This window comes from Bufo gargarizans, chromosome 7 (assembly GCF_014858855.1).
Source record: "Bufo gargarizans isolate SCDJY-AF-19 chromosome 7, ASM1485885v1, whole genome shotgun sequence".
In the NCBI taxonomy this organism is placed as follows: Eukaryota; Metazoa; Chordata; class Amphibia; order Anura; family Bufonidae; genus Bufo; species Bufo gargarizans.
In genome coordinates this window covers 57,873,596-57,897,023 of record NC_058086.1, presented here as the reverse complement: position 1 = coordinate 57,897,023, position 23,428 = coordinate 57,873,596, and the positions used below count along the sequence as shown (strand labels likewise).

Here is a 23,428-nt window from a genome sequence, read left to right as displayed (position 1 = left end):
CCCAATGTCTTCTGAATGGATAAGGATCCGTTCATAATGCATCAATTTGGCTGTCGTTTGGTCTCCGTTGCGTTTTTTTAGACGGTCACTAAAACGCAGCTTGCAGCGTTTTGCTGTCAGTCTGACGATGCGGAACCAAACGGATCCGTCCTGACTTACAATGTAAGTCAATGGGGACGAATCCTTTTTTCATTGACACAATGTGGTGCAATTGAAAACTGATCTATCCCCCATTGACTTTCAATGTAAGTCAAGACGGATCCGTTTTGACTCCGATTTTTTTTATTTTTATGAATAATGCAAACGGATCCGTTATTAATGGATACAAGCGTTTGCATTATTCGTGAGGATCCGTCTGTGTAGATACAAGACGGATCCGCACAAAACGTGAGTGTGAAAGTAGCCTTAGGCTACATGCACACGACCGTTATGTGTTTTGAGGTCCGCAAATCGCGGATCTGAAAAACGCGGATGCCGTCCGCGTGCGTTCCGCAATTTGCGGAACGGCACGGACAGTCTTTAATATCACTGCCTTTTCTTGTCCGCAAAGAGTGGACAAGAATAGGACAGGTTATATTTTTTTTGCGGACCACGAAACGGAGCTACGGATGCGGACAGCACACAGAGTGCTGTCCGCATCTTTTGCGGCCCCATTGAAGTGAATAGGTCCGCATCCAAGCCACAAAAACTGCGGCTAGGATGCGGACCTAAAACAACGGCCGTGTGCATGAGGCCTTACATGGATGATGCTACATTTCTCCTGTAGAGGCGGCTGCAGGAAGATGAGCTCCCGACAATAACTTCCCGCAACATAAAACATCCGATTACTTAGGATCTCAAAACGAGAAACTCCTTTAAGGCCGGACTGGGAATTTTTGCAAATGTATTGCTGACTGTCTGCTGTTCTCCCTCCGCCATCACCTTTCACAGATCGTCCTCGGTGCCCGCGCAGAGTCCCAGCTTCTGTCTCCCTAACAGGATATTGTTTGTAGCTGTCTCCTCTTTTATATGACGCAATAAAACATATTTTATAGATAATTATGTTTCCACAGTTCCCGGTCTCATGTTCTGTTTCACACGTCTCTGAGCTTTGTGGGATACGAGTAATCATTTTCTTTTTATTAAGTTATGGATCGCAGCTTGCTAAACCAATTTTGTAAGACGTGTGCAGCGCGTTTCCTCTCTGTATGTTTCATGTGCTGTGAAGCTCCATAATCCAATCTATAGGGTTGTGCCCCTGATTCATTAGCTCAAATCATTACAAATAGGGTAAGTCAATAAAAAGATGGAAAGTAACCAGAGTAATAGGTAAGCTCTTTTTCTGTAGATATTAGAACGTGCTGAGACTTCTGGCTGATCCAAGTATAACCAATGTAGTGAAGGTGTGTACTGACATTATACCCCACCCATGACAGCATGTGGACATGGTATACCTGGGCTCTTTAAAGGGAAAGCCACATTATGATTAAAGGGGTTATCCCATGATTAATGTAAAAAAAAATATGAAAATCAGCCATGACCTCCTTCTTCTAACAAAGCTAGAACCAGCCCTGTAGCAGAAATCTCCCCATTCATTTCTCCAAATGTTGGAACTGACAGCCCAGGGGGGGTGTACTTTGTTAGGGGACATGTCCTTTCTGCAGCAGCTATCTCCCTCTGTCATAGCGCAGGAGGCATTTCCTTTATCAAGTGTCATGCCCTTTGTGCAACAGCTGTCTCCCTTTAACAGCAGTATGCTCAGAGGGCGGGAGAGGTTTGGAGAGGTAGGTAGTAGTATCAATAATGGAGGTAGTAGTTACTCACTCTGACGCTCCCCTGGGCCGAAAGTGTAGTAGCACATGGACTTTTACTGATTCAGTAGCCGAAGCTGCGCCTCTTCACTTGTGCGGCTACTCGGAGCAGCAGCGCAGGCGCCAGATTGTCATCAGCATTCACATAAACTATATGGAAATTTGGATTATAAAGGGATTGAAGATTGAGACAAAGATGCACCAGATGCTGGATGATAAATGCAGTCTTTGGACTGCCTGGTGTAAATGTATATCATCTAGTTGGCGTACTTTGCACCAGAATTCTGCTCCAGAATTTTTTGTTTAATTTTGGCGCACAGTGTAGCAACTTAAAGGGGTTCTCCCATGAATAATGTAAAAGATGAAAATCAGACATCATATAGTACATGACAATCTCTTTCTAACAAAGCTAGAACCAGCGCTGTACCTCACATGGGTCCAGAGAGCTCCACATTCATTGCTCTGCTAGATTTATATCAAGCTGACAGCTCAGGGGTAGTTTCTTTTCTGCTGCAGCTAAGGGGGCGTGTCTCAGCTCTACCTATCACAGCTCAGGGGGAGTGTCTTTTATGCTACAGCTCAGAGGGTGTGTCCATGCTCTCCCTATCAGCTCAGGAGGCAGTTGAAAGATAAAACTGAGGATGTGCGACCATCTTAATGAGCTGGTCAAAGAAATAAGAAATTAAGTGGCGCTAAGCAGATACGTGTCATTGATTAACGCTGTAGCTATACAACATTTTTAATTACATGCAATTACAAAAGTATTCAGATCCAGGTGCTGGTTTGAAAACTGTAGAATATTTTTCGTGGGACAATCCATTTAAGCAGCACACCTTTCAAGCTTAACCACTCAGTTTCAGATAAGCATCTCCCACTTGCTGAAAAGTTTCATACACCCTTAATAAATGTGGCACATAACATGTGCACAAGAATTCTGGTAATATCCAAAATGAAGCAGCACTACATATCTAAAAACATAGGTGGCAGCCCCTTCTCATTTACCATTTAGTACACCTGAAAATGGTCCTAAAATAAGACAGCTAGGAAGCTGTCTTACATTTAGAAGTGGCGGTGCATACGCCTCTTCTTAACTCCAGCGGATCCACCACCAGTGCAGGGACTTATTAAGACCGACATCAAAAACACCGGTCTTAATAAATGTGCCCCTTTGTTCTTAGCACTAGGGTCCCATCAGTTGATATCCTTTAACATTCACAAACTGACGGCATGTCCTAGTGACATATCATCACTTTTCTTAATGGTAATATAACCCGTTAACGATCTCGTTGGTTCCCAGTGAATGATACACGCCTTTTATGGCGTCAGCTCTCAAAACCCTCTTTTATGTCCTCACAGGCTGCATCTGTCTATGCTGCAGGAGCCCAGCAGTTCCCTCCTGGTGCTTGAGTGGACGCATTATGAATCCCCCATCGGAGCACGGATAGCAGATTATCTTATCAGCCAGGAGAAGGTTACTGACAAACTGGACCATTCCAAAATGGAAGCAGGTAACGATGACGGTGAGAAGAGTTTTTTTCGCAATAAATGTAATTTTCTAGCAGGAGCTTTTAATCGGTGTCATGGAAATAGCTTTTATTGTCAATCTAGCAGGAGTAACAGAAGAAGCGGGAGGAGCAAGGGTGCACTTAGTAGCGTGGACCCACCCTCAGTGCACTTAATTGTACATTTGCATATAGATTAAAATTTATTTTTCTCTTGAATGAAGCAACAGTGAAAGGTATCATTACAGCTAAGCTAGCACTACAAGGCATCGTACCTGGTTTAAAATTAAACACTGGTGACAGACTCCATTTAAGAAATGCCAGACCACATTTACTAATAGTGTCTGATGTTAAAAAGCCTAAACTTGGACCAGGCAGTCAAAAAATTTGCCAAATTTATCATTCTGTATAATACATTTTGAGCAGTTTAAGATACTTGTGTCCTTTAGCGTTAACTTAGTTTGCGCCAAATATTTGCACCAAAAGTTTTGCCCATTTTTTGTTCACTTGCCCCATTTTAAATCATCCCCACTTTCCTTTAAACACAACCCCTTTTCTTGGAAAAGTGTTGAGCATGTTGTAAACCTCTATTCTTTTTGGTGCAACTGTTTCATGTGTCTAAGAAACATTTGTGCCAAAAACGGTTCAAAACCATTTGTAAATGTGGGCCAAAGTGTACATATTGAAAACCAAATCAAATGTTTTAAGCATTGTGTCAATTAGAGGTGATAATAAGCATATTGCTCAAAATTTGATTCGGGTTCAATTCATCCAAATCTGTTGACTCAATTCAAGTTGGAACCGATTCTATTCAAATCGATAGTGCTGTAATTGGCCAGAAAAAGTGTGTAGGACACACTGAGACCTCTTAGGATTCATATTTTTATCTCCTGTCTGCCACTATTATGATTTTTTTATTCAAATTTTTTTCTCTCTTTTTCCAAAACCTCAAATTTGCCAGAATCCAGTCACCCAAAATTTGGATGCAGATGCAAAATCATTTTTTATAAAATTCTGGTAGAATTTGATTAATTTCATTGATTTGCTCATCTCTAGTGCCAATTTGCATAAATAACTGAATTTATACATGAACCGCCAGCAAAAAAATACATTTATAAAAAAAAATTGTAAGCCAAACATCAACATTTGAATTCCAAATCATGGGATGTTTGGAAGCCACACCCAAAGACTTAGCAGAACCCTTTTAAAGCAAACTCTTCCCCTTTTTTGGTCCATTTTTTAGGAAAGTACTGCATCAGCTGGCACATACTATAGGTAACCTATTTCATTTTAAGTAGGTTATTGAGCTGAACAATACAGGTTCTGTTCTTTCCTTTACACTTGGAAACCAACAGAGAAACTCTAGCATCCAATAAAAGACCGTAGAGACTTTATTGTGCATTTTTTAAGCCAAACGTGGAGACATGAAGGTCTAAGCTTTTCAGGTCTAACAATAATGAACCTTACTCATGGCATAAATAAGGGTCATTTTTGTTAGACCTGAAAAGCTTAGACTTTCATGTGTCCACTTCCTTCCCTATTTTTTTTCAAAGACTCACAATAAAGTCTCTACGGTCTTTTATCGGATGCTGGAGTTTTTCCGTTGATTTACAAGGTCATAAAGTGTGTTTTTCACATATCTTCTATGCGTCTGGCACCATACAGAAGGTGAGCTGTAAAAAGTCTCTTCTCATTTCTTACAGCGCATTTTTTACTGTGTATTTTGAGTGTTACAATAATTCCCCATTTCTTTTTTTTCCCCCATCATCAGAGACTGTTCTAAGTTTCGTGGAAGATATTATCTCAGGAGCAAAATCTCCCTGTGTGATGCCAGCCCAAGTACCCGACAAACATTCCACCGTTATATCGATCGTGGTCCGCTGCCTGGCGTCTGACACTTCTTACACGTGAGCGCTATCCCCCCCGCTGCTCCATACTGTTATTTGATTATCAGGGATATAATGGAGTCAGACTCTGTCTGCTAAAGTGCTCTGATTCTATTTTCATTTAAATTGACCATCTTTAACATTAGTAAAGTGAATCAGTCAAGTGAATTATTATGGAGTATTGTGGGAAAAAAAGGTTAATAGATTTTGCTATTAATAGTCCCCCATATTATTTAACAGGTGACATGCTGTTGCCTTAGGACTTATGCGCCCGTTAATAACCCCGGTTTGGTAAATTAATCTTTTCATATTACTCCCATTTAATCAGCTTTGGTAATATCTTTTCTAGTTGAGGTCTTAGTTTGGCCAAAGTATGATAAGCTTTACACCCTGCCTCGGGGGTTCCGCTCTGTTGCAGGTAATATAATTTGCGGTCCTCATCAGAGACAGCTTTTTGCAGATTAACCCCTGTTATTCCCTGACTTAGGAAAGCTTGCAGCGTGTCTTGTCCATTGATCACTCTAAAATAGCATTGTCTCCTGGCTTGATCAGGTTCACATTATGGGGAGTTGACAACACAGGCAGACGTTCTGAGCCGAGTCATGTCACTGTGCGAATGCCCTGCCCTGAGGTGGACGACGTAAAGTCGCAAGGTAAATGTTATTTTATGCCGCACGAAAGGATTTATTTAAATAATTTGTCAAAGAATGTGAAAAATTAAAATAGCTGCAGGTAATATACAAAAAAAATAAAGTGAACATTTCCCAGAAATACATAGGGGTATCACCTGGCCTACAATAGGCATACAATGTGCGCATTTACTCTGCATACTAGATTCTCTCCGTAATGAGAAAGAGTATCCCCTAGACCAGTGATGGCGAACCTATGGCACGGGTGCCAGAGGCGGCACTCGGAGCCCTCTCTGTGGGCACCTGCGCCCTGGAAATAATCTATGGTGAACCAATATGCTTTAGACTTCTCCTGTCAGTCATCAGCACAGGACGCACTATGCACAGCACAGGCAGCGCACTGAATGTAGGCAGGCTATTATAGCTAAATGATAAAGTACATGAAAGATATACTACGTATATTGGTATTCAGGTTAAATTGCCGTGTTGGCACTTTGCGATAAATAAGTGGGTATTTGGTTGCAGTTTGGGCACTTGGTCTCTAAAAGGTTCACCATCACTGGGCTAGACAATATATATATATAATTAAGAAACAATGTTTTTTGAGAAATTCAGACCAACTCATGAACCAGTTCGCTCATCCTTAGCACTTAGTATATGTTTTGATCAAAATGCATATTCCCTTTTACCACATCAAGGTAAAAATAATTAATGGTTTTATTTCAGCTCTCAGAAGGTAAACATATATAAAACATACAGTTATTAAATGGCTATTATACATTTCATATTTTCACATATCTGATGACAGCACACCTTTAAATAATACAGACCTATTTGGGCATTTTTTATTATTGCACTCTGCTACATTTGTGCTAAATTGTGTTTTGTTTTTGTTTTTTCAGTTGGCTTTTATTTAAAAAATTTCAACATTTTTTCCTCTACAGCGTTTACTCTACTTTCATTCTGCAGACTATTGCTTCCCGATTTCATATAGCTCATAAAATAATAAGTTAGCTACAATAAGCACTTATGAGCTCATTATATGAGGAAAGCACTGATAAAGGCCACAGAGAAGCCATCAGAGCAGCTCTCTGATGCATTCACTGTGAAGCAGGAAGATTCAGTCCACAGATACACTGGAAATGAAAGCTGTAGAGGAAAAACTATTGAAAATGTATAATAATGAGCAATTGAAAGGAGATTTTAGCTCAAAATGAGTAAATGTTACATAATCCCATAAATGTGTCTGCCTTTAAAGGAATTGTGCCAGGTTCAAAAATGATCTCCAATCGTAGTGCCCTCGAGCAAGAATACTTTGGACTATTTATAAATAGTTGCACTAATTGTTACCATGCAAAGCTATCAACTCCCTACTTTATTGCATTATGAAGGGTTAATTTTCACTGTGATTTAGGCTGTTATGGGCACTTATACTGCTTCATATTGTTAAAATGCATTCATCCGGTATGATTTATTGTGATATATCCTGTTCATTTGCGCTGTTATTACACTTTAACAGCACTGCACTGTGCAAAGGATTAATGCACAGCCAGCTTATATTGAGAAAAAAAATCTGACACGCTGACCTTCTGTCTAGTTTAGCTATTTATCTCTTAAGACTTGTTTATATCTCAAAAAAAAACGGCTTATTTATTCCAATAGACTTGTACTGAAACTCTATACAAGCCTATGTAACAACTTTTCTTTTTAGGCTTTGCTTCTCCCTTCCACCTCTCCCACTAGAAGATCCTAGTTCAGCTAGACACTGTATATAAGGAAAGAATCCCCTAGTTGTCTGCAGATAGGGACTAGTGCAAAGTAGAAGATACTCTACCAGTCTGCAGGTAGGCACCAGTGCTTAGTAGGAGAGACTCGAACTTCTTAAATGACCAGAAGAAGATGCTGAGATAGGGATGCTGAGCCACAGACCTTGGGCTACCAGCCTTTGGCCAGGATACTAGCCTTCCGAGAAAGAGAAGGACAGCAGGCCTTTCCTCAGTATGAAACATTCTTCTGCTCAGGAGGAGACTGAGGAAGACAGCTCACAGTGCCTTGCCTGTATTGTTTTGCACTCAAAGGCTATGTACAACATTGGTGGCAATTTTTTTATTATTGCATTCCACTCATTTTGAGCTAAAAATCTTTTTTTCAATAGGTCTTTATTAAAATATGAAGCTGTTGCACAGCTTTGAGTTTATCTAGTAGTAATTCAGAATTTTCTCCCTGCGCCATCAGGCTGGGAGTTGACGGGCACCTTATAGCTGATCTCTGAGCTTATAAATACTCATTATAGCTCAATTCTTATCTTACTGATAACAATGTGGCTTAAATCAGTGTTTATGACCTCTTAGTAATTTACAGACAAGGGATAACCTGACAAAGTGAAAGTACCATCCAAACAGCTAGATAAACAATTGACCCTTTGTGACAGAACAGCTTGATATTTTTAATAAAGACCAATTGAAAAAAAGATTTTTAGCCCAAAATGAGTAAAATGCAATGACAAAAATAAATTGCCCCTGAAGACGTACATAGCGTATAAGTTCCTCTAGTAAAGAAGCACACTGGTTAACTGCAGACCCTGACTCTCTGGCCTTATTTCCCATTGGGGTGCTCCATACCTTACCATTCCTTTCAGAGAGCAGCAATACGTGATGACACCTCAATGGTGTCATGAGGACCCAGAGTAGCATTGGTACCACCTCAACCCAGACACTGCACAATAACCATCTGAACAATGAGGTCCAACCACTAAGGTTGTGGAATGAATGAAGCGGCAGGCTGTGACTGTGGCTCCATTAATTTCTATGGGATTGCTGGTGATAGCCAACACCTGAATTTGGCAATCTACTGAAGTCCATTGAGAATTAATGGAGCACCAGTGGTCAAGCATGAGCTACCACACCATTTATTTGGGGCAATGGGACCCCAATCTTTCACAGCTGTCAGAACCCCTCCCCCTTCCCTAGTCAGGAGATAGCTTTAGAACTTTCCAGAACCCCTTTAAGGACATGTTTGTGCACTGATATTGGAAAATTATAAATAGTTAAATGATCACCAAACGCAGTGAATGTTAGTTCATAGCCAAGATTTTACATAGAAATAGCACACATTGCTGGTAGTGTAGAGGCGTGATTTAAGTATGGTTGAGATCCCTGGCTGCCAAAGCACAGATCAACACCAATGGAGTAACTCGTCCACTATAGCTGTGCGCTATAACCAGGGGCAAGGCTATGGGGGATGCAAGATTGCAGTCACACTTGGGCACCAAAGACATGAGCATTATAAATAGTGTATTGTAGGTGGGGGGCTGTGTTACCAGTTTCCTTCAAGGTACACCTCTGGCTATATACTTTCCTATGACTACATACAATTTTAGGTATTGTCTATATGCTTGTTTTGCATGTAGAATTAAATAAATTACGGAGAGTCTTAAGAGTAGTGATGGACGAACATCGGCCGGGACGGCTCACGGTCGCGTGAACGCGATTAAATGTTTGCGAACGACAAGTTCGCGGAGGTCCCCATTCACTTTAATGGCAGGCGAACCTGAAAACCTTCAGCTCATATTTGCAGCCACCAAATACTTAGTAGAAGTGTACAAATAGTCCCAAAACATGGACGGTGATATACCAGAGGGGGATCAATGACAAAAATTCCAACCAAAAACTATGTATCTTAATCAGGGGACATTTTTATGTGTCTTAAAGGGAAATTCTCAGAAATGTGCCCTGCTGGAGCCTAGAGACATTTTATTTTAGGCCAGAGGAGTACGGGCCTTAAATATTAGGCATTCACCTGACATAAAAGAAATTGTGATTATGTGGCTCAAGGTACATTATGCGGTCACTGAATAACAATTTTACTGTAGCCCAGTAGAAATTATTTGTTCCAATGGCGTTTGTCATGATCTGTAGTTGAGGTAACGCAGCAAAACCGCAAACAAATGCTACACTACCCAAATGCACTATATAGAAAGTATATTATTCTTATATAACACCGCTGCTTCAATCAGTTTTTGGGGGGCAACTAGTATATCACACCAGTAGAAATTATTTGTTCCAATAGCGTTTGTCCCTCTATCTAGCTGCGGTATCACTGCAGAACCGCACACAACTGCTGCACAATACAAATGCACTATAATATACTTTCTATGTTAGAAAGTATATTATAGGTATATCACACCCCTCAGTATATCACACCTATCGATAGCACAACTATACTAGTGCTTAAAAGGACTTTTGTGGCCCTATTAGCTAGCGTTTGGTATCCCTAACTGTCTGTCTCTGCTCCACACAGCAACCTCTCCCTACACTGGCAAAACACTGAATGTAAAATGGCGCCCAGATCGGGTTTATTTGTGAGGTAGGGGGTATGTCCATGTGCTGAAATGTCTCAATTGGCTGTCCTATACTCCCTGATGGATGTGTCATGGGTCAAAGTTCTTCACAATGTAAAAGAATATAGAGCCGGCGGACATCGCCATATGTTTGCCCGTTCGGCGAACCGCGGACGAGCAAAGTTCGTCGCAAAACGACCGCCGGGCGAACCGCAAGGCCATCACTACTTAAGAGTTCTTTTCAGATATAAATCCAAAAATGACACCTCAGGGAATGTCAGTATATGTACAGTATGTATTGGATGACAATATGCTCGGTTGTTTTATATCCATGTTTGTCCATTTGGTACTAAGACAGAGTAAAAGTTGAGATAAGTCACTTACCATCTTCTGCATATTTCATAACCAAATGCTCTGTGTTGTAAATAAATGAATAGGTAGACACTGTCAAAAGAAAAACGAACATACAAAATGCATCACAAACCATAAAACAACCCTAGGAAGTAAAAAGTTGATTCACGTACTATAGTGAGATTAACTTTGGATTTTTTTTAGTCCATACCCTCCCTCTTCTGTTCATTCAGAAGGAGATCAGGATTACATAAAGTACTAAAAAATTCATGTAACAAGGCAGACTTTTTTTTATTGTTCATGCAAGGGCCGAGGCTTTTTAGAATTGGCACTATATTTTCTCTCTGAGACTTTAAAATGTTAATTTATTCAGTGGTCTATTTCTGAGGCTTTTGGGAAGTGCTTATTTCTGTTCCCTTCATGGTACTGTTCAAAAATCTTGTGTTCTGGTGGTTAAGATTTAGCTGTTGCCATTACAATGCAATTAGCTTTACCTTTTCCTAAGGCTGGGTTCACACCTGAGCGTTTTACAGCGCGTTCCTACGCGCTGTAAAACGCTCAACAAGGAGAAACTAATGATTCCCTATGGGAATGGTTCACACCTGGGCGTTTTACAGCGCGTACGATCGCGCTGTAAAACGCCCGACGCTCAAAAAAGTACATGAGCGACTTTGGGGCGTCTTGTCGCGCGTTCCCGTACATAGACTTCCGGGAACGCGCGACAATGGGCGTTCGCATACTACTGGAGCCGCGTATGTGAGACGCCGGAGAATCGCGCATACACAGCGCTCAGGTCAGGACGCTCAGGTGTGAACCCAGCCTAACACTTTGTTAGTTTGTCTGCATATTCATACTGTAGGTGGCTTTACAGAGATTTTCTGAGATTCTGAAACTGATGAGCTATCCTCAGGATAGGTCATCACTATCAGATTGGCAGGGGGGGGGGGGGGTCTGACACCCGAGATCCCTGACAATCAGCTCTTGAAGGAGGTTGCGGAACTCCTAGCAGCTTACCAAGCATGGGGAAGTCTATTAGATAGCTACCATGCTTGGTATTGCAAGTCAGCCACATTCACTTGCATGTGATTTAGCTGCTCCTGCAGTAGGCCATGTGACCTATGAACATGACATCACTGGCCAGGGAAGAGTCCATGGCACTCACCGCAGTGCTGTGACCTTTTCAAATGGCTGTTTGGCAGGGATTTCAAGTGTCTTACCACAGCCAAACTAATATTGATGACCTATCCTGAGTATAGATCTTCAATATCAGAAACTCAGAAAACCCCTTTAATAACATATATTCAACCATGGTCTGATGAAAGTTCCAATATTAAATGCCTAGCTATAAATCACATACATTCATATATAATCTGCTGTGGAATTCAATCCGAATTTTAGGATAAATTCGATTCGCCTCGAAGCCGAATTTCCTTGCGCTTCGTGTCAGCGAATTGATTTAACCTGAAATAGTGTAAAACACTTTCATTTGCTTGCGACGGGCCGTCAGCCTCCATCTTGATTGAAGATCTTAGCTGAAATCCCATGCGTGGTGACGTATGACATGACCACGCCGGCTGGCGTAATATGACGTAATCTCGCGCCACGTGAGATTTCGCTCCAGATTTTTTAAGCTAGGCGACAGTGGCCATCCGGTCGTGAGCAAATGGAGGCGGTAAGTTTGATTAAAAAAAAATTTATTGTTAATTTTACACTCAGATGCCGTGATAATGTATGAACTGAGGGGTACAATGACGAGGGCGGCGCTATCGCAGCTCCCTGTCATTGCACCCGCTACTTACAAAAAAATCTGCTTTGTGACAACGTAATTTGTCACGAAGCGATTTTTTGGGTAAAATTTGGTGAATCAGCCGAATCAGACTTTTCAATTATTCGCTCATCTACAGTCTGATTTTCCCACCCTGAAAAGACCAATTATCTGTCCAACCTGTCTTTGTCTACTTGGAAAAATTCCACTTAAGGCTACCTTTAAACCACGCAAAATGATATAATCTTAGAGGACATTTATCATACCCTATATGCCAGAAAACTGGAGTCAAAAAAGTTGCAAAGTTTGTCCCTTGCACAACATTTTATGACTCACAAAGTAGGTATATCAGAGAAGCGAGTGGGCAGTGCACCCTTGCTGGCTCACAGACCTGCAGGAGTGCACCACAATTATTAAAAGTGGTGAGCGCAATGACGTCACCGAAGGTCCTTTTCCAGCCAGGTCCTGCAAGAAGAAGAAGAAAGAAGACGAGCCGGGCTGCGCGATTAAGTGGATGAGGTAAGTTACATTTTATTTTTATTTTTAACCCTGCAATGGACCTTTTACTTAGCATTCTGAATTACAGAACGCTATTATTTTCCATTATAACCATGTTATAATGGAAAATAATAAAGTAAATGGGGTCCCGGGTAACTCATCCCTCGTCTCCTTAGCAACCATGCGTGAAAATCACATCGCATCTGCACTTTCTTGCGGATGCTTGCAATTTTCACGCATCCCCATTCATTTCTATGGGGCCTGAGTTGCGTGAAAAACGCGGAATATAGAACATGCTGCGATTTTAATGCAACGCACAAGTGATGCGTGAAAATCACTGCTTATCTGAACAGCCCTATTGAAGTGAATGGGTCCGGATTCCGTGCGGGTGCAATAAGTTCACCTCACGCATCGCACCCGCACGGAATTCTCGCCCGTGTGAAAGGGGCCTTAGGCTACTTTCACATCAGCGATTTTGGTCTCCGGTTTTGAGATCCGGCATGGGATCTGAAAACCACAGCAAAACAGTTCCGTTATAATAATACAACTGGCTGCATCCGTTCAGAATGGATTCAGTTGTACTATATAAAAATGTATTAAACTGGATCCGGCATTAAAACCATTTTAAGTCAATAGGCGCCGGATCTGTTGTTTCATGTCTGAAAAAAATTGATCCGGCACCAGTGACTTGCATGGTTTTTGGTGTTGGCTTGTTCAGTTTCCCATGCCGCACACAAATTTTTTTTGGGGTGTCCAGCATGGGAACGCAACAAACCGGAACGGAATGCATTCTGGTGCACTTCGTTCCTGTTTGTTCAGTTTTGTCCCCATTGACAATAAATGGGGACTAAACTGAAGCATTGTGTTGCAGTTTTGAGAGCCTGTGCCGAATCTCAAAACCGGCCGATGCAACTCTGATGTAAAAGTAGCCTTATTCAAGAAAAAATTCACATTAACCCGGGAACGAAGAGAACAGTTGCATTGTGACTAGGGATGAGCGAATTTCATATTTTGAAGTTCGTGTGCGGATTCATGTTGTGGTATTTACTGAATTGCGTTACGGATTCCGTTACCACGGACCATAACAAAATTCCATGACGGAATGCATAGCGGAATGCCTTCAGAAATTCAGTAAATACCACAACACGCACACAAACTTCAAAATATAAAATTCGCTCATCACTAATTGTGACCTCTTTTTTTAATCTTTTTAGCTGCAGATCTGCTAATTCTTAGTCTCCTCTTCTATTATCCAAGATGGCTGCACAGTCATCTCCACGACTTCTGAAAGGCCCCCAGCGTCTTGAGTAATTCCGTTCATTTCAAATCTCCAGTATCACAACATTGCATTAAAAAGAAAAAGACGCTTGAATAGCCAGACCAGAATTGGTTCTGGCTCATGAAATCTGCCAAATGCTAAATGAAAAAAAAAAGACATTCTAGAAATTGAGATCAAATTTCTTAACAATTGTAATTAATTCAATGTAATAAATTACAGGAACGTTCTAAGTTCAGTTACATGGCCCCGACTGTTACATTTTGTATATTCAGTGATATTTGTTGCGGCAGCTTCTGCAGTTTAGCTTCCTTGGCAAGCCAATTAAATATAATTAAGACCGAAGTTAATAAACTGTTAAAGATGATAGAGAACATTTAAAATGGGTTATTGTTTTGTCTCGATGCTTCTCCTGAATATTCTCTTTTGTATTTTCACGTCCTGCCATTAAGAAAATAATGAGTTAGGGAGAAAAAATGTGAGAATGCAGGGCTAATCTGATTCAATGTAGTCTACTATGTGGTCGTTACAGTGGCAACGAGTTCTCGACAATGCACCATTAATTGTGTAGATTTTATTGACTTTTTTAACCCTTGTGTGTTTGTTTATGTCAACCTAGAGGTGGCTGATAAAATCTACAACCTCTTCAATGGTTATACTAGTGGGAAGGAGCAACAGACAGCGTACAATACCTTGCTGGAACTAGGGTCCCCCAGTCTGCACCGTGTACGGTTCCACTACAACCAGCACTTCCAGAGTTTCGGAGAGTTTACCTGGCGTTGTGAGGATGAACTAGGACCGAGGTACTTTTATGATTAATAGTCAAGCTTGTGTTTATGAGTTTACTATCTTAATTTGGCAAAGCGGGCACTTTCTGTTTTGTTTGTGTTCAGGATAAATTAGTTATGAGGAAGCAGATCGCTTTTACTACCCTAAAACCAGTATTATTTTCTAAACGCATACAGGGGGTAGGTAGAGTAGAAAAGAATGTGGTGAAGTTTCAGCTAATAGCAGGAATGCCCAACCTGTGGCCCTCCAGCTGTTGCAAACTACAACTCCCAGCATGCCTTAACAGCCTACAGCTATCAAGGAATGCAGGTTGGGCATTCCTGGCAAATAGCAATAGGAAGTGACATTAGAGAGGGAGTGTTCTTTGGCAACTTCTGCTGTAGAGCCCAGGAATATAGTAGTTGTTATTTCCTGTTGTGGTAGGGAATAGGGACCTGTAATATATTTATACTATAGTATACAGAGTGGCTTAGAAGAATTAATGTCCTTAATATTAAAGGGGTTGTCCGAGTTATGAAAAAAATATATATAGCACTGAAAATCTGATGGGCAGCAATATATAACTAAGCTAAGCAAGTTTTATGCAAAAAATATATATATATTTCCTCATTTCCCTGGTTCTCTTCTGGACCTTTGTTTACTTGCAATAAAAACAATCTCTGCCCCCCCCCCCCCCCCCGCTCTGCTAAGGGAGTGGATACAAGAGCTGCCCTGAGTGACATGTCTGCCTGCTGGGAGAATCAGCAGCATGTTGTATGTGTAGGACTACAAGTCCCAGCTGTATAATGACACTGCAAAGGGAGTGAATACAAGAGCTGCCCTGAGTGACATGCCTGCCTGCTGGGAGAATCAGCAGCATGTTGTATGTGTAGGACTACAAGTCCCAGCTGTATAATGACACTGCTAAGGGAGTGGATACAAGAGCTGCCCTGAGTGCTGGGAGAATCATCAGCAACTTGTAAGTGTAGAACTACAAGTCCCAGCTGTATAATGACACTGATAATACACACAGGATCTTCCCCCTACCTTCTTCTGCAATGCTCTCTCTAGTCTGTCAGCTTCAGTGCCCAGCATTGTCTCCTCACTGCCTGCAGCTACGAAGTCTGTTCAGCTGAAGGGGTTAAGAATCTTAGGAGAGAGCAGACAGCCCGGCAGTGAAGGGGGGCATGGTCAGCACAGTGACATCTCGTTTACAGGCTTGTAAACAAACTTTATCAGAGGAGGGAGAGAAGCTGACATCACAGGTCATGTGACCCTTAGTCAAATCTGATCAACCAGACACTGCAGATAAAGTGAGTTAATTGTAAAGTTGTTATATTTGTCTAGTTAGGAACACAGAAAGAACAAAAAAATAACACGGACAACCCCTTTAAGACTGTTGTGCAAAGCCATAGTGTCCTGTTAATAATGGGGCAATATGCTGAAAGACATAGATACATTTCCAATATGTTTATACTAGACTACCTATGCTGACCCAGTACTGACTCATATACTTCACTCAGTGCTTGTTTGATTGTTTATGTCATGATTGATGTAAAAAATTAAAATCAGACATCACATAGCACATGACTATATTTCTAACAAAGCTAGAACCAGTCCTGTACCTCACATGGATCCAGAGATCTTCACATTCACTGATCCAGTTTCTCTGCTAGATTTATTTCAAGCTGGTAGTTGAGGGGCATGTCATGTTTAGTGACAGTTGAAGATTTGAACTGAGCATGTGCAACCACCCCAGTAAGGTGGACAAAAAAAAAAGAAGAAAAGAACAAACAGCAGGTGGCGCTATACATATACAATTATTGTATAGCTCAGTGGTTATATATATATATTTTTTTATAATATACAATAACAAAATTATTCAGATCCAGGGGCTAGTTTGAAAAATGTAGAATATATTTTTGTGGCACAATCCCTTTGATCAATTTTAATTAAAGGGAAAGTTTCAGTAGATTCATGCTACCCTAACCAGTTCAGTATTTCAGAAAAAAACTAAAAACCTTGCACACAACAATTCTGGCTAGTATAGACTTTGCAACTTTTTGGGGTAACTTGCATAAAATCTTTGAGCATTGCACCTTTCAATGCCACCTACAGATTTGGACTGAAGATTTGGTCAAAATTTCAGAGTTGGTGACTTTTGTGACACATTTATAGTGTGACTATTTAAAAAGTCTCAAAAAGTCACAACTCCACCCCAGTCATCCCCCAGAAATACTTTTACTGAAATAGGCCCAACCATATTGCACTTGCACCAAATTTATTATTACTGTATGCCATTATCAAAAATTCACCAACAATAATAAATTGCCCGCATAGTTTTCAAAAAAGTTAGGCATATGAAGAATCATCCACTAGGCAGCTCCCCTTTCAGCTTCTGCCTGCCTAGTTTGAGACTTGTTTGACAAGTTTCTCTCTAAATGCATATAGTTCTTTTAATGCAAGAGCCAGTCAGTATAACATGCTGCAAGTGGTTTTAGTAGCATGAATCTACTGACAGTTTCCTTTTAAGATGTTGAATGTACTGTACAAAGAAATATTTGTCATACTTATTGTCCCTTTACAGGAAAGCTGGCTTAGTTTTATCTCAACTAGAAGCCTTGAGTCCACGATGCAGTTTTCTTCTTGGCGAGCCGAGAATCAGCCTACGGCGCTCTTCCCTGCATTACTTAGCCTGTCGCTACAGTGAGCCCAAGCCTAATGCAGTGAACTGGACTGAACTGAGTAGAGACCTGAGGAAGAACTGTGAGGAACAAGTACTTATAGTGTTGAGCAATGATTATGGAGACAGCAAAGACAACTGAACGTCACTGGTGCATCACCTGGTACCAGGACTCAGGAACTGATTGTGCTTCATATAAAAGCAAGCTGAATTTGTTACTGTACGGAGAAAAAAAAAAAGACTTGCTGATCAAATAGCCCTGTGTCAAGTTCTGACCTTACAACAGAAATTAAACTGGACAACATATGACTGCCACCTGTTAGTTTCTGGATGTATGAGCATGGCAAGAGATGTCATGGCCCCCTCAGTCATGGTGCACTAAACACAATGCAAGGTAATAACGGAAACCCCAACCCCTAGATGTATACCATGTAATGTCCTACAGTATTGCACCCAATGTTATGGACATAATACTTATATGGTTGCAACAATGATGTAACTCAGGCTCTATGTCATGAAGATGTTTACCCCATTATGCCATGAGGTTTGCAATGTAAAAAAATATTTAAAAACCAATGAAAATTATACAATGTTTTTCTATGGTATATTTGTAGTATGAGTCAGTGATCTGTCTTGGTTAAGAATGTCCAACTTGATCTCTAAAATACAAAATTAACCCCTTCAATTCTTTATCTATAAGTGATAATGAAGGATTATTCTACATTGAGAGTCCATGTGTTCAGTAAACTTTTTGGAGTTTTTCCTTCTTGCGCTTGCTTGAAAAGAGTCTAGAGGCAACAGGGCTGATCACATAGTGCCTGATTCTGGCTAGGTTTGGTCTATTTATCATTGTCTTCCAGCTGAAATGACTGGTTTAGTAGGAGCTTTGCCCCAAGAAGAACATCCAAGTCCCTTTTACACTAAACATTTTTGACACGTGAGAGAAAGGATTTTTTTTACAGTTTACTATTTTTTCTATCAAAATGAGTTGATGTTTTTTATTGATCTCAATAGACCAGGACCTTAAAGCTAAGATGTTAATATTTTTACTCAGCCAATGTGAAACCTATTAAGAAGCTACTGTAGTGTGCTGCTTGAATAATTGAAAGCTTCCCTTTTGTCCACACAATTCCATTTTTAGAGCAAATTAGAGATGAGTGAATTTCCTAAAATTATTTTCAGTTCAATTTGTCCAATTGGCCAAATTCAGGTACGAATCAAAAGTCATGTTAATGCCTGGAAAAATTTCTCTCTCAAAAAGAATTCTAGCCAAACAAATCTGAAGAAATTCTGATTCAACCAAATTCTGCAGATTTTTTTTTTAAATGTTGGGTCTAATTTTGATTTTAATGAATCTATTTGCACATCTCTAGAGCTAATGCATGGAATTGTGAATCTATTGTTTGTCTCTTCCTTCGAACCATTGACCCACTCATTGTTACATCTCCATCACGACATCCTTATGCTATTTCCTGTCAGTGGTGATTTCACTCTTCAAAAAATAAATGCTCTTTAAATTTCCAGTCTGGATTACTATAACTTTACCCTAATCAATGACTTAATTACTATCTTCTATCCGAACAGCTGATGGTCATTTCAACTTACTAGTGCCTCCCACCATTTTTTATTTTTATTTTTACCATAATTTCAAGCACTGCTGAAACATCAACGAGGCATCACGTTCATTCATTACTCATCATAAAATATGAATACTATCAGTTCAATGTCTAAACTTCCCCTTTGCTGACCAGACTTGCTTCATTGGGTCAACTTATTGACTGTCATGAAGGCCATAAGACTTCAACTTTTAAGGTCTGAAAGAAATTCATCCACCCATTTACCCATGTACAAAGGAGCAAGGATTACCCAATTGCTTACAGTGAATAATAAGATTGCACTACGTGTGGACAAGCTTATTTTTCAAAAATATTCATGAACTAATTAAATACTCTTTGGTATGTTAGTGGATTACCTAAACTAATTCAATAAGAACTACATCGTCTTAAGTTTTTCTTCTGTATTTTGTTGGGGAATGTATAAATGTATCCATCTCACTTTCCCAATGTTCTTATTTCATTCATTTCACACCATGCAAAAGTACAGAAGAAAGCTGCATTGATAATGAAAAGTATTTAGAAGGTTTATGGTTCTACAAGACAATCTCAAGAGTACAACTGTTTAGTTGAAAGTCATATATTATTAATTTTCAATAATTCAGGAAAAATTACTTTTATTTCTAACAATTTTAAAATTGTCATGTATATAATGTAGAGATTTACTTTAACTCCTGGTCTTTTGGGTTCAAAGATCAAATAGTGCATTGGTTTTGTAGGAACAATACAGCAAAATTGTGTAGTTCCATAAAATGTGAAGAGTCTTTTTCCTTGGGCCATTAAGGAGTACATCAGAAGCATCATGGGTTGAACCAAGATGGGGATCAGCAGTTTCTTGTCAATAGATGTCTAGTAAGAAAAGCAATTCTCTGAAGATAGTGTTATCATGAGACTGGGTCATCCTGCCAGAAACAACTAAAGTTAGTCATTTTATTTTGTACTTTGCACTATTTTGTAGCAAATATGTGTCATTAACAGCAATGCAGAGTCTCACAGGAAACACATACTTCATAGACTTAAATTATTTGGGTGAGGAAGTAAAGGGGTGAAGGGGGTATACAGAATCTAGCATTATCATCTGCTGTAACACTGATTTACACCTCACTTCATAAAAAACATTTTAGCATAAATGTATAAATTTTGGAAATTCAAAAATAAAGTCTATAAAATATTGAATGCTATCCTGTGCTAGAAAGATCCACTATTCAGACCAAATGACACACACGATCTTGACAGTAGAGTTGACAATCAATATTCTGGTCAATGAATTGGAATAATCAAATTATGTGAAATTTCTGCTGGCTTATTCATACACAGATTTTGTTTTGAAATATTTTTTTTTTCTGCTAAGATTGCATTATTACTTTTAAAGACAGCTCACTACCTGAAAAGTAAGAACTACTGCAATGTAGGGGTCTCCAAGGCCTAAAAATCTGGTTTCTCACCATAAATGTTAGTATAACTTAGGCTTTGTTCATACAGAGTTCATTTTGTAGGGTGTGCATTACTTTTTGGTGGCAAGGATTGCATAATCTGCCGCCTTCTGAAGTAAAAAACAAACAAAACTAAAACCCATAAGCCTAATGGAAATTTGATGGATCCAAGTCAGTAGAATCTGTAAGGATCTGTTCCACTATAAATCCATCATAATCACGGTTGGGGCTGGAGGTAGGGAGTCACTGAGGGTGCCACTAAGAAGAAGGCATATCATTTCTGGGTTAAAAAGAAATGTCCTTTAAATGTATTTCCACAGGCACATAAGGAAGCAAATAAGAGATTCCTATGCCCTAATAAGAAGTGCTCCTTAGCATGGGAATGGCATCTGTTGCACAGAAATATAATTGTTCTGTGTGACAATCAATCACTGTACTTTCATGGCTGTAAATTGTTGGGCACAGTTTGGCTTACCAAGGTCGTATCAAAATGTAACCAGCAGTCAACCAACCACCTTCGTTTTTGAATATTTCTACTTGTGGACATGTTCTTTTGAATAATATTTCATTAAAATATAGCATGGCAATAGACGTTACTGAGAAAATGTGATAACTGGCTGTTTGTTACAAGCAGCCAATCAGATGATACTTTATTGTATAAACTGTAAAAAAAAAAACATTTTATTGTGATTGGTTCCCTGTCTATAACACTCCTCATGGAAATCTTTCAATGAAACAGTGTCTAGTTATGGCTCCCAAAATCATAGCTGACTCTGGACTATCGAGCTTTGAAATCTGATTATGTGTAATGTAGTACGGAATGTGAGTGCATTTGGAATTAAAATTGATCATCACCCCTGTTAATAATTGTCCTAAATTGGTAGGGGTCCTCGTTGGGTATGTGATGACCACTGCCAGTACTCAATACATTGTAGAGGGATCTGTAGTCACCTATAGCATATAGAGCCTTCAGAGACTGGGGTTCCAGCATAATTGGCCATTCAATCATACCAATGCAAGGTTTAGGCAAATTTCAGAATTTGCCTTTTTCCTTTCTGACAGTGGCTCCAAATTGCAAATATTTGTAAATTAGAGAATTCCAAAATTATTGTATATCCCCAATGTCTCATTTGAAGACAATAATTTGCTAAGAACTGCCGGGTTAAGAATCCCGGTTTTAATTTTCCAGATTATTGTGTTAATTTTTATATTTCTTGTTTTATGGCCACTGTTTTGTGTTGGTAATCCAAAGGAGTGTTACATCCGAGAACTACACTGTGATAAGAGAACTGCTTCTTAGCAGTCACCTGGTCAGGAAAAGTCACATGATTGTTTTAAGTATTTGTTGCAACTTTTAGTTTACAGATTAAAGGCTATGTAGACCTTGTGGGGGCAATTTTGTGTACACAACTGAGATTCTATAGTAACAACCTTTCCGACTGGCTCATTATCTCTGCTCTCTGACATTATAAACACTCATTATAGCTCAGTTCTTATGTTACTGATAAGAATGTGGCTTAAATAAGTGTTTATGACCTCTTAGTAGTTTAGAGATAAGGGTTATTAGATGACTGCAACAACGTGAAAGTGAACAGTATGGGTTCACATAGTTAGAAAAACAGTTAACCCTTTGTGACAGAACGACTCAATATTTTTAATAAAAGCCAATTGAAAATATGATTTTTAGCCAAAACTGAGCAAAATGGCCTCCAAAGGTGTACATAGCCTTTAAGGGCCCATTCACATGGCTGATTTTAATGCTGTCAAAATCCATTGCGTATATCACCGTAGAAACCACTAGCAAACATCTGCTCTAGCTTCAAATGCCAGCTGTCCACACACCGCACCAAGAAGGGACATGTCCCTCCTTTGCATGGTCATGGTTTTAAATCAACAGGCACTAGCGCTGCCTCCCATTGAAAACATTGGGATGCAGATACCATGCTGCCAGGAATTTTGGCATGGTGTCCACAGCAAAATTCCACCAGATTATGCCATGTGAATGGGACCTAAGTGAAATTTCTTAGAAAACTAAAATTAAGATCTATGGTTGCAAAATGTAAAAATACAAACATGTTTTAGATACTTAACCAATACATTTGTCTCTGTCCTAGTATATCAGCTGTCCACCTATCTCCACCTTAGGGTACTTTCACACTAGCGTTATTCTTTTCCGGCATAGAGTTCCGTCACCGGGGCTCTATACCGGAAAATAACTGATATATCCCCATGCATTCTTAATGGAGAGTAATCTGTTCAGGATGCATCAGGATTTCTTCAGTTCAGTCATTTTGACTGATCAGGCAAAAGAGAAAACCGTAGCATGCTACGGTTTTATCTCCGGCAAAAAAAAACTGAAGACTTGCTTGAATGCCGGATCCGTAATCCTTTCCTATAGGAATGTATTACTGCCGGATCCGGCATTCAGAATACCGGAATGTCGGATCCGTCCTTCCGGTCTACGCAAGCGCAGACTGAAAAAAAGGTGAAAAAAGTAAAGGCCGGATCCGTTTTGCCGGATGACACCTGAAAGACGGATCCGGCATTTCAATGCATTTTTTTTTACTGATCAGGCATTTTTAAGACTGATCATGATCCTGGCATACGTTTTTCCTGATGCGGAAGGCAGTTCCAGCGACTGAACTGTTTGCCGAATCTCTCTCTGCCGCAAGTGTGAAAGTAGCCTTAGCTAGTTAAACCTGGATGGGATGTAGAGTCATCTAAAACAACATATTCACACTGGCCAGTCGCAGCCCACTGCAATAACAAGTAATCCATACAATACGTCACTAAAGTCCAGCTGATGCATTTTTTTAGAAAAGGGACAGAATGGCAAAGAGATACTCACCTCTTGGTTCCCCCGCCACTACCATTCTGACTTCCGGTTCCCAGTTA

At 39.9% G+C, this 23,428-nt stretch overlaps 1 protein-coding gene across 2 annotated transcripts in view; it reads left to right on the top strand.

Annotated features, from left to right (window-relative positions):
* ASTN1 (astrotactin 1) overlaps positions 1-17,691 on the top strand; it is a 499,082-nt gene extending 481,391 nt beyond the window's left edge. For both annotated transcript variants that reach the window (XM_044301692.1, XM_044301691.1), the window contains exons 19-23: positions 3,147-3,298; positions 5,064-5,199; positions 5,731-5,831; positions 14,656-14,839; positions 17,392-17,691. In XM_044301692.1, the coding sequence (XP_044157627.1) occupies positions 3,147-3,298; positions 5,064-5,199; positions 5,731-5,831; positions 14,656-14,839; positions 17,392-17,629 (811 nt within the window). In that variant the 3' untranslated portion in view covers positions 17,630-17,691. The remainder of the gene's footprint in view (positions 1-3,146; positions 3,299-5,063; positions 5,200-5,730; positions 5,832-14,655; positions 14,840-17,391) is intronic.
* The last annotated feature ends 5,737 nt before the right edge of the window (positions 17,692-23,428 follow it).